This window comes from Nothoprocta perdicaria, unplaced genomic scaffold (genome assembly GCF_003342845.1).
Source record: "Nothoprocta perdicaria isolate Ctin4 unplaced genomic scaffold, notPer1 scaffold_345, whole genome shotgun sequence".
NCBI classification, from domain to species: domain Eukaryota; kingdom Metazoa; phylum Chordata; class Aves; order Tinamiformes; family Tinamidae; genus Nothoprocta; species Nothoprocta perdicaria.
In genome coordinates this window covers 79,981-92,368 of record NW_020455583.1, presented here as the reverse complement: position 1 = coordinate 92,368, position 12,388 = coordinate 79,981, and the positions used below count along the sequence as shown (strand labels likewise).

The 12,388-nt window shown below is 46.3% G+C and overlaps 1 protein-coding gene across 1 annotated transcript in view; it reads right to left on the bottom strand.

Annotated features, from left to right (window-relative positions):
• MTSS1 (MTSS1, I-BAR domain containing) overlaps positions 1-12,388 on the bottom strand; it is a 99,708-nt gene that overhangs the window by 77,578 nt on the left and 9,742 nt on the right. The window contains 2 exon segments of the mRNA XM_026043995.1: positions 8,349-8,422; positions 10,956-11,017. Of these exon segments, the coding sequence (XP_025899780.1) occupies positions 8,349-8,422; positions 10,956-11,017 (136 nt within the window).

Below are 12,388 nucleotides of genomic sequence, written 5' to 3'. Positions count from 1 at the left end.
TTCTGCAGAGACCTCCTTACCATAGAATCATCACTGTTGGAAAAGATCTTTAAGATCATCGAGCCCAACCATAACCCCCTCCACACCACGGCTGCTAAACCACATCCCTAGGCACCTCATCTGCACGGTTCTTGAACACGGCCAGCGTTGGTGACTCCACCACTTCCCTGGGCAGCCTGGCCCAAGGCTTCATCACTCTTTCCTTGCAGAAGTTCTCCCTCATGTCTAAGCTGAACCTCCCCTGGAACAACTTGAGGCCATCTCCTCCAAGCTGAACCTCCCCTGGAACAACTTGAGGCCATCTCCTCCAAGCTGAACCTCCCCTGGAACAACTTGAGGCCATCTCCTCCAAGCTGAACCTCCCCTGGAACAACTTGAGGCCATCTCCTCCAAGCTGAACCTCCCCCGGTGCAACTTGAGCGTATGATGGAGGGCAAAAGAACCCGTTCGGGCCGTTCGTTAATGATCACGCAGCTCCGCTGTGCTGCACACGCTGCTCAACCCTAGTCACAACCCTGGGGCTTGTGACTTTGCATTTCTTTGCGTGTCTTTTATGCTATTAGAAACAAGCAGGATTTCTGTCCAGCGAGGGTAGGGACAGACATCCCTCAGTGGAAGCTGCACCCTAGCTGACCAAGAGAGCAGCAAGGCCCAAGGAGGAGGCAGCAGAACCACCTACAGCAATCGCTCCGCTGCCTCCAAGTCCACAGGGCAGCAAGAATACCCTGCTTCCCAGGGAACGTCGCTGCATCCACACTGACTTCCTACTTTGCCCCCTACGAGACATTCCACCTACCTTTTCATCCAGTGGCAAATAAATGCAAATAAAATATTAAATCAAATGCAAAGGAAACGGATCCGCAGCAGTCATTACTCTCTAACCTGTAACGTTTAAAAAGAAGAAAAAGAAATAAAAGCAGCATCAGCTCTTGTTGTGGTTCCTGCAGCACTGTTGCTATGTGCCAACTAGCAATTTATCACATCAAAAGGCTGCTGGAATTAGCCTGAAAGGGGATCTCCCACCACAGGAGAATGTGCTACACTGGGAAAACCAACCACGGAGCAAAACCTCAGCCTCCATTTTTAAATCCACATCCCATTATCCAAAGGATGCCTTTGTCTCCTTGCCTCATGCACCTAATCTAATAAGGAGGGAAAATTCTTATGAGGAAGGAAATTCTTAGAGCTATTTATGACTTACCCTCATTTCTCAAATTGGATGGTTAAGACATCAAAAGCTCAGTTCTATTTCTAAGCCCATGAAAGGTCTTTGGATCTACAAAGACAGCCCCTGAAGTGCCGGAGCTCAGGTGGAAGGTGCCCAGATGCCCACACAGATGCAAAGTCACCGTGGAGTCAGGGAGAACACCTGGGAACAGGCATCAACCCTCCCATCTCCAGCCTGTGCCAAGACTAGGGCCTTATGTTCTCCTCTGCTAAAAGCACCAGAGCTGCTTAAAGGAGGGGAAGGGAAAAACCACAAGTAATACTGAATATATGAAATATTATCTCTCTCCCCTTCCTCCTCCTCCCCACACTCCCACCTGAGATTTCTGACTCAGATGATAGCGCAGATTTACATTTAGTCAAGATTAAAAAAATAAAAAAAATAAAATAAAAAAGCTCCTCTTATCCTGATACACCTGCCCACTCCTTGGACAGGGCATGAAAGCAGCTGATTTGCACTTCTTCCCCTCAACCCTATTTTTCTCCTTCACAGACGCTACATTCCTGCATTCAGGCCTGGCTCTGCTGCCAGCGCACGCAAGCACCTGCTTTGGGCCCTTCCTTCTGCCTCTCAGCAAGCTCCTCTAGTCCAAAATAAGAGAAACACCCCGAAACACTGAGTTGTGGGGCAAACACAAAGGTTATTTGTATATCGCCTTGTGCCCTGCACTACGTGCTAGCACAAGTTACTGCAGTGATTATTTTACTCTATCACACTGGAAATGTCTCCCCAACCAGGAGCCACCAAAGAGCACAAACGCTGCCAACAACCCGGAGCTGCTTTTGATCCTACGGGGAAAAGAAAAACAAAATTAGGCAGAATTCCTTAATGCTGCAATGCACACACTCACCCAGGGTAAAGGCATTGGGAATATCTTCCCCACCTAGGATCCCTTTTCATCCTTCAAATATAAAGTCTGGCTGGTAATAAGCAAACAGCCAGATTTTCTGTTGGGAATATCAACCTGCAATTCCTGCCAGGAACACACGTTGGATGCTGATGGGGGCTCCTCCAAAGCCTCGGGCTGGTATGTGCTACACGTGAAGGAGTGAAGGAGAAGAACGAGGAAACGGAGAGAAAAAGTAGCGCTGCCCAGCGTGTGATGTTGTAGTTCTAGCGCTGGAAAGAAGCGTTTCCCTGTCCTGCTTCTCCAAATGCAACGAGTTGTGACAATGAGTATCCTGCTTCAGAGGCATCTGTCAAAAGTTTTCAATTATTTCTGTACTTTGCATCATCTGCATGGAGGTCTAATGGAAGCCTAAATGGTCCACTGGAATATTTTTCTGCCTATTACCTTCAATTTGAAAATCTGCAAGAAATAAAGATTTGTTTTCCAAGGACTTTATGGGAGAAGGAAGTAGGTGCTAATTACAAAGTCTTGTCCCAACTGAAAGGAAGCTCTAACAAAAGTCTCATTATTGGAATAAGAGCATTAGAAGCTGAAGACAAGTCAAGGGCTTAACAACAAGGAACCCTTTCCTCTGTGGTCGCCTTATTTCATCTCAGGATTTACGGAGATCATTATCATGGCTGCAAACAGGTATTAATATTTTTGCAAAACATTAACCATCTTTCCAGTCCCCTGCTATAGACACTGAAAATGCCTGAAATGCACCAAGGGTTCAAGACTGCTCCCTGCGGCTGCTCTCAGAAGGCCTGCGCACACCGATCTGGATGTAATCAGGTTTAATTTTGTAACTAAAAGCATTAAATTACATTGGCATCGCTGAGTGCTGGTAACATTTAATGGGAGCTGAGGAAGGCAGAGGCAAATTAATGCAGCACTTGACCAGGACTAACACGTCCCAGGCCTTGCGAGGGCGGCGTGAAGCGGCTACGCTGGTTTGCTTAGGGCTGGCTTTCAGTGGCCCTTTGCAGCGCGCTGCCCATCCCCTCCCGTCCCCAAACCTTGTCCCCCCGAGCTGCCATCCCCTCCAGCCCCTCTCCGCAGCACTGCAGAGCTCGGCATTGCGCCCAAAGCCTCGCTGGCGCCCGGGGAGTGAAGGGGATGGAAAGCAGAAATAGCAGCAAGCAGCACAAGGCAGGTGCCAGTTGTGCCGACATAACGCGGGTGCCAAGGGAGGGGAAAAGGTGGCTCCAGTGGGGCTTGCCAAGCTGAACCACAGGRTGGCTGAGGTTGGAAGGGGCCTCTAGAGATCATCTAGTCCAACGCCCCTGCTCCAGCAGGGACACCCAGAGCACGGGGCACAGGGCGGCATCCAGGTGAGTTTGGAAGATCCCCAGAGAAGGAGACTCCACAGGAACCTCCCTGGGCAGCCTGTTCCAGGGCTTGGGCATCCTCACAGGAAAGAAGTTCTTCCTCACCTGGAGATAGAACTTCCTGTGTTGTAACTTGTACCCACTGCCCCTTGTCCTGTCACTGGCCACCACTGAGAAGAGCTTGGCCCCTTCCTCCCTACATTTTCCCTCAGATACTTCTACACATTCATCAGATCTCCTCTCAACCTTCTCTTCTCCAGGCTAAACAGGCCCAACTCACTCAGTCTCTCCTCATACAACAGATACTCCACTCTCTTCATCATCTTGGTTGCTCTTCTCTGGACCYTCTCGAGAAGCTCCACGTCCCTCTTGTCCTGGGGAGCCCAGAACTGCCCCCAATACTCCAGGTGCAGCCTCAGCAGAGCTGAGGAGAGGGGCTGGATCCCCTCCCTTGACCTGCTGGCAACACTAACGAACGTTGTCACTGCAACGAGGCAGCTTCAACAGCCGCCTCGCAACRCGACTGACCCCGCAAAGCTCTGTGCGCTACAGAATTATTTAATGAARAATGATTTAATTAGTCTGCTCATATCAAACACACCTATGTATACGTAAAACACTTCTATATGAATGAAAACCAAAAAGCCCACAGCAGTGGGTTTTATTTTTGCTTTTCATTTCACCTTTATCAGATGCCTTATTAACAGTCGCACTTTGAAGATCAATTTTAAGCTTCAGCATAAATCAAAGCTGCTATATAATCCTTGCATAAGTTTTAATTTACATCTGTGAAAAGGTATGTAGGCAGGAACGCCTGTTTTACAGAAGTGGCTGGCAGAGTATTAAGCAGATACAAAGAAGTGCATCTGCCTTAGCGTTGACATCCCAGTAACAGTTGAACAGTTACTCCTCAGCCGCTCTCTTGAGCTTCCTGAAATCCAGTACTTGTCTACAAARGCCATCCAAAGCAGAGCATCTGAGCAAAGGCAGAAAAATACTAGCATACACAAAGCATTTAGAGTTTACGTGTCTTCTTTAACAGACTGTCTGAAAACCCATGCACGATACACCTGTAAGCAACATTTGGACCACACATTGCTCTTGCTTTTTCAATTGAACCAGCTTTTAATGTGCCAATAGCAAGCAGCTCTTAAATGAAACTCAATATAAATTTGTCTTTCCTGCCAGAAAATCAGTCAGAATTGATGTAAATAAAAACATTCAAGTTCTCAAATACTGAAAGCCTTAAGTCATGTGACTAAAAAAAAAAAAAAGTCCACAAGCAAAAACCTTTCCAAAAGCAAAATTCTGTTCAAGTTCCTAGATGCATTTATGCTTTATTTTATCCAAATTAACCCATTAAACCAAAGCCTAGGTTTTAACCATATTTCTAGCCTTTACAAATCACTAAATTACTTAAGAAAATACTGTAAGAAAGGGGCTGAAGTAACATATGGGGAATTAAGACCAGATTCCTCTATAGGCTAAYGAGTTCTGCCACACTGCACATCAAGCAATGTCTGAAGAAAACAGCCTGCTGGACAGACACATACAGGGTTGTAGGAGAACTCCCAAGTCTAAGGGTTTTTGAAGTAATTTCATATTTCAAAAACCCCTGTTAACACTGAACAGCACATGCTGCTACATAACTTGCACTGTTAGAGCACCTRTTAAGTAGATTCTGAGCAGAGCGGAAAAATCAGGACTTAATTTCTGTAAACATCAGTATCTTTCAGGCATTGCAAAGAAATTGTGATCTTCAGCAGTGCAATCTGAGCAAAAACAGATTTCCCTGACCACATCATCCTTTTTTTACACTGTTAGAGCCACAGAAGTAAAACCTTCCACATTAGACTCTTCAAGGCTATTTTCCATATACCTCTCTGTGTCAGGCTCACATCAAAAACTGATTAATATCCAGGGAAAAAGGGGAGACTGAATTCTAGGTGAACACATATCCGAGTGGATAGAAAGCTAAGGGTATATATAAAGTCCTCTTTAGAACTGGTCAGGGAATTTATCTCTGTGTGCTGCAATAAGAATACTCTGCCTGCTTCACACGGGGAACCTTCCCRAGCTCATGAGCTACGAAGGCAGGAAAACAGGGCCAAGCCTGGGTTACCTGACGTTACAGGTACGTTACTCTGACCACAGGCAGAGTCCTGTTCCTCCCTGTGCTTGAGCTCCAGATGGGAATGCCAGTGTAAAAAAACAGCACTACTGCTGCAGAACTAGCAGGAAGGAAGCTACACAGAAGAAAAAATGCATCAAATGGGAAAAGAGCGGCTGGGCACACGGGGCATGAGCCGGGGCTGGAGCTCACGCAAGTCCTTGGGCACTGCGTGTGTGCCCAGGTACCGCTCCCTCCTTGCCCGCGTGCCGACGTGCACGTTCACGCAGACACCCGCCCCTCTGACAGCTGATGCYGATGTGCACGGATCAGAGGTGGCTGGGGAGCTTCTGCTGAGTGACCCATCGCCTTCATCGGCACCATCACTGGCTCTTRTAACAACACAGCAACTCTCAACCGAGCTACGAGCTACTGCAAATCAAACACAGCACCCAGCTTTGCACCACTTCAATCGCCCTGCAGGGCACCCACACCAAAACAGGCATCGGTTTCAACATCTTCGTATCCACCTTTCGGGAACAACGCTGGACTCCTGCAATAACCACCTGCAGCAATGACTCAAACTGCCCCAGCCCTGTCTGCCTTTGCCATGGGCAAGGGTTGTGCAATGCTGCCCATCTCCTACTCCTGGGGTTTATCTTTAACATTTGGATGTGGATTTAAGAGGAGGATGTACCCAGGCAGAAGAACTTAAARGTTGTAAATTAACTTTGCTGAGCTGGGTTCCGGTGTTAGCTGAGCACCCCCAGAACACTCTGAAGCCAACCCAGGTGCTTGGTTAGACAGCAAAAATCTGCTGCAAAGTAACAGGCTGGACTTGGTGCAAAATCATTCCAAATTAGATAACTCTTCAAAGAGAAAATTAAGAGCCCATTAAAACCCCCACATCAGAGAAGGAAAAACCCCAGGTTTGTTTGGGTTTGCTTTACTTTCTGAAGAGGACTGTTYACACTAACAACAAAATACATTTTTTTAAAATGAGTCTTGCCCTAGTAAGTCATGAGGAGTTTTGCCACCGACTTCAAGACATAAAATCCCAGCCCAGGGATTTTGTATTTGTTGAAGGCCCCATGAACAAAATCTCAAGGATGCCCCAAGACAAGGGACCACCTCCAAGCCAACACTGAAGGGGCAGGAAGGGAAGCTGGGCTGGGAGGCACATCAGGGCCACCAGGAACTCGGCATTTAGATGCTCTGCCCAGAACATCAGCTTCTAAAAATAAGAACAAAATTGCCCTCTATCCTCTCGTCACGGGAGGCAGGAACACAGAACAGAGCAGCTACACACATTTGGCCAGCCTCGATTTACAGAGCTCCTTTTGTAAAGGATGGGCTCTAAGAGATAAGAGACGAGACACGACGCTTGCTGGACCCCTTCCAAACAAGCAGCAGAAAGAGCAAAATACCCTTCAAAAACCCAAAAGGGCCATTTCTTCCTCAGAAAGGAGGGGAACTGCCATCATTCTAGTGGCTGAATGCAAGTCCTGTAGCCCTGCCAGCACAAGGCCACTAGCCTTTGATTGCAATTTGGTTTGGTTTTCCCTTTGCAGGAGGGAGAGGAAGAAGGAGGAAGCACTGGCTGGGAAGACATGTCAGAAACCCATCCAGACTCTTGGCTTGGATCTCAGCCCAGGTTTATTCCACTTTCTGCAGTGTTTATTATTTTACTTGAGTAGATGCTGCATAATTTACAGAGGGTACATATATAATGAAGGGAGTTCTTATTAGAATGTAAATATTAGCTTTAGAGAGGGAAAAACAATCCAACATTGTTCCTGGTGCTCATGCTATGGTTTAAGACTCGCTCCAGCAGCTGCTAGGACCCCTCTTAGCCAGCAACAGCGGGGGACAGAGGCCTGGCTCAGCTCRCACACCACTAACCTCGATGCACACTCTGCACAAGAGTTATTGATTRTTAGCCAGGCTGCGTTTTACCCTTCGAGCCAAATGCCAGCCCTGTGCTAGGACCAAACAGAAGACACAGAGCTTGGTCACATGCATTGCAAAATACACGGCTCGGCACGGACGCGTTCCCGGAGGAAACGCTCGGAGGACGTAGGGAAACGCCTGGAGGAGCACAGGGAAGGTCCTGCTGCTGGGAGGCCACCCGCATGCGACGGCCTGGCCTGGCTGTGGCGGCCTCGGCTCTCCCTGCAGCTCAGAGGGGTGGAAGGGCGGCCGGCTGCACCCGGCGGCCTCCTGCCCAACACGAGCTRATGCTCTTAACCCAGGGCAGGAAAATTCATTTTTACCCAAAACATCAGCCTCAAAAAGAAGGGTAAGGGCAAGCAAAGGCCTTCCTCCAAAATCAAATCGCAGGCCACTGCAGTTATCATCCACAGAGCCCTAAGGCTGGTATCACTTCTAGCACCAGCAGCCCTAAGCTAATTTATGCCAGCTGAGCAGCAAGTCTTACAGCTTTTACATTTACTTAAGGTACAAAAGTGTCAGTGAATACAGATCTCAGTAAATCCCGCTTTCTAAAATATTATTCATCAACATATAATTCAGATGGTAATTAAGAACTGCTCACATGATTGATGACACATTTAAATTACAGGTCTGCAGCATTTTTTCTTTTTTTTCGTAAAGAAAAGATGATTTCCTTTTTCACGTGCTGTTTTTTCAACGTGCAAGTCCATCTAACAGATGTCTCACAGATCTGCTTGTCAATGTAACAACTTTGGCTTTTCTATTTCTTTCTCATTACGACAAATGGCATGAGCCACCCAGCATTCTGTTAAACTCAATATTGACACATCTGCTTACCACGTGTGTTAGTAGCCATGTCAGCCACTTTCTGAAAGGCATCCAAGAAGGCAGCAGCTGCTACTACTGTAGTCCTGAAATGCATACAGATAACAAAACATTAGCAGTGTCAAATTGCTGCCTATTTCACTATTGCCAAAAACATTTAAGCTTAGAAAGAATACCAGTGTGAACTTCAGGGGGCACCAAAAATGGCCTCTTTTATGGCTGATTTTCACCTTCTCCCTCCCTCATGTCTTAATCTCTCCCCTGCTTTGTGTTGGGGCTGGCGACTTGAGGGCTGCCCTGCTAATTCGCTGCTGAATTGCCCGGGACAGGTGCTGTTTCAAAAGAGCAGAGCCCTTCCCCTTCTGGCCCCTTCCCTCTCGTGAACTAGTATTAAGCAGTCAAATATGGGGGAAAAAACCCTCACACACATTATCCTGCATCCATTAGAGGATAAATTACAGCCACTGCTATTTCCGAGGAACACTTACTTCCAGGGCCAGCATGCAACCCCCTCCCTTTACTGAGATTCCCCTCCAAATGTTTTCCTGACTTTCTCATTTGAGGAATATCAGTGTGCCTTGCAATAGGGAAAAATGGGGAATAGTGGGGACAAAGCTTCCCTCCTTCCACAGCAGCTTCCCGATTCCTCCCAGCAGGTTCCCCAGGAACTCTCCTGTCCAAACTGCGAACCTCCCTCTCCCTCGGGATGTGAAAAAACTTGGGAGATCACACATCCATTGAAGCAGAGAGCCAACGTGAGCTGCAGTTTTCCAACACAGCTGCTCTAACTAGGCCTAGAGCCCCCGAGCACCTCAGCTTGGGACCAGACTTGTGATGGTTTGCAGCCAGACTGACCTGATTTAAATGAACCCAAGCCAGGGCTCTGCACATGAAGCACCCTGTGCCCTCTCCTCGGTTCGCTTGTTGTCTCCTTCCACACATGTTTTATAACAGTAATTTTGTTTTTCTCCTCTCACTGTAACAGCCTTTCCAAGCAAAATCCTGAAGGAGAAGGACCTTTGCCTTTTGCTTCAGCAGTTCCTTGGCACCTCAGAGAGCCCAGGAGATCTGCAGCAAGGCCAATCCTTGGCCAGAAAGCACCACAGAGCTGCATCACTAGGTCCAATTTTATCAGAATCTCACTCCAAACGTGCTAAAATACAGGGGACATAACTGGCAGCATAATAAACAGCCTGGTGACCACAAGATTTGACTGCAAAAGCAGGCCAGAGGGGATGTGCTTGAGAGGATGCATAAAGACTCCCTAATTTCCCAGGCAAAAAACCAAAAAAAAAAAAAAAAAAAAAAAACTGACAGTTCTCCAGATAACTACTAATATTTAGCCCCAGAGCCAGCTATCTTTTTCCTGGATTTTCCTTAACAGCATTTGTGTACTTAATCTCCCCAAACTGTGGGTCATGCTGTTGTTCATGTACTCTGTTGTTAATAATTAATTATACTGCTAATAACAAAGTTCCATTTCTCCAGTAACAAGATCCAGGAAGAGCAGGTCGCAGCTCAGGTGGCATCTGCTCTCTTTTGTCAGGACGCACAGGGAGCAGCCAGCAGGAAAGAGCTCACATTTGCTGCAAGGAAGGAGCAAACCCTCGAGCCCAGGATTTGCTGCCTGCTCGCACATTCTTGTAGCTAGAAAAAGCACTACACTGAATGCAACACCGCAGGATGGGAAAATAAAGCTATTTTAGTCCTTTAGAGGACTAAGGAAGTCYTACTTTTCCCTCTGCACGCTCACTCAATGGGATGGGATTGTTGGAAGGGCACAAACCACCTGCAAGTGTATTAAACATAGCACAGAAGAACAGCACCTTCCAGCTGTTCAGGGCAAACGAGCCCAAACTTTAGCTTCAGAAATAGCTCACAGTGATGCAGAACCACAAAACATGCTGCCAATAACTACCTACAMGCACCACTGCTGCTGTGAAAATGCTGATGCTCAAGGGAGCCTGGTGGAGATTGCGGTTTGGGGAGAGCAAAGAAACAGACCTTGGATTCGTGTCAGGAGAAATGCACTTTACAAGCGAATTCTGGAGGTAACAGAATTGGTCACAATGTGATACATGTGGTGCTTATTAACTGAAATCTCTGCAAAGTTATATAAAGTGCCATTTGCAAAGTAAACCCCAATAAAGTGAGCTTTAATGAACACAAGTGAATGATTCAGCATGGGAATTCCCTAATTTTTAAGGCAAAAGAAAACGTTGCTAAGACTACTGGAGACTCTATTGAATGTTTTGCAGCCTCTTTTAATAGAAACCAGCTGTACTCAAYGCTGATAAAAAGGACAACATATGTCTTCTAACTCCAAATCTCTGTGTTCTCCGAACAATAAACCATCTTTTTCCACCAGGATCTAGGCCAGTTACGTTCAGTAAATGTTTTCTATTATGGTGATAGATGCTGTATTTTTCTAAAGTACATCAAAAACAGCAGCAGTACCACATGGAAATTATAAATATGGGTGTTGCATATATGCAATACAAAAAAATTTACTAGGACACACTAAGTAAATTACCCTGGTAGAAGCTGCATCTAGTTTTCTTAACACTGTTGGCACACACAAGCATTTGGAGAGGATCTTGACTGTGCAACACAACTTACCGAAGCTGAGACTGCARCTTCCCAGCTTTATTTATAAAATCTTCCCACACTGGGTAGCTTCCCTGCAAGAAAAAATAAAGAATAATGAGTACTTACATTGAGCATTCCATTTTGATACCCTAGATTCAAAGTTTACACGAAATGAGCAGCACAAGTAAAACTTGGTTTATTAAAGCCTCATCCATTAACACCAAAATATACTTTCTGAACAATTTAGCTGTCATGTCTTTAAATATCAGCTGCAAACAGATGATGTGTAACTAGTTCTGATTCCACTAAAAGGGCAAGTATTCTGAGGAGCCTTTACAGTCTTCCCAAGTAGACATACTGGAGGAAAACACAAGATTTCAACTGAAGCAGCAACAAGAACCTCCTCAAGAGTCTGCAACGACCTTGGAGGGACTGCAGAACTGAGGCTGCTAAAGCAGCATGGCATTTGCAGCATGCAAAGTTTTCCTCTTGTCTTCTCATTTCCTGTGATTTTTTTCCCCTAGAATATAAATACTAAGACTATAGAATACAGACAGTTAAGTTCTCTTCTGATCTTTAGTTACTAAAATTAAAAAAAAGAGGTGATTTTTTTAAATCCTTTTATAGACCAGAGTAAGGTTAACTTGTAGCGTTAAGTGCAAATTTTCTGTTGACGCTGAAAATGCTGGCAGAAAAAACTTGGAAATTTCTTTTTAATAGGAGTCTAAAGGAAAAAAAGACAGAAAAACCGAGGCTTCCTTTAACACAGGTATAAGACTTGCTGTTTCCAGAGCAACGACACAATAAAACGCAGATAAGCAGCTCCTCAAGGCTGACAYTACCAGCGCTCTGCCTGCCTGGAAGAGGCTGTGAGCGACTGCACTCGCWTGCAGCAAACTGCATCCACCCCGATTAACCAGCGCTGCTCCTGCTTTCAAGTAAAATGAAATCATTGCTGTCRCTCCCAATATGAGAAGCCACATCTTGTTTTGTGGGGAACTATTAATTTGAGTGCCCGGCACCTCGCTGCCCTGTTCCAAAAGGGTGGACCTAGGTGCAAAGCGACTGCCCCATTGCAGGGCACTCACCGGCACTCTTAAAAATAATATATATATTGAATAGTCATTTAAARGAATGCAAATCAGGTTGCCCTAAAACCTCATAATACCTGCACACTTGGGAGAGGGGAAGGAAGGATATTATTTGTCGGGGGGAGGTTAAGAGCCAGAATATGAAGTGCTTTGTGCTGAGCAAGGGCTGGCAGCCATTTAGAAAAACAGAAGAAATGGCACAGAAAACAGCAGGGCCGAAGGCTTTACCGGCTCCTCCAGCAAAACGCAAGGAGGCAAATGCAGGAGAGCACAGTAGCCCCATGTTGTTCCCACGTCAGCGCTGCGTTATCCTGCTGAGCGCACCGGGCGGCACGCCGGACACTGACACCAGCCTCGCTCCACAAGGAACTT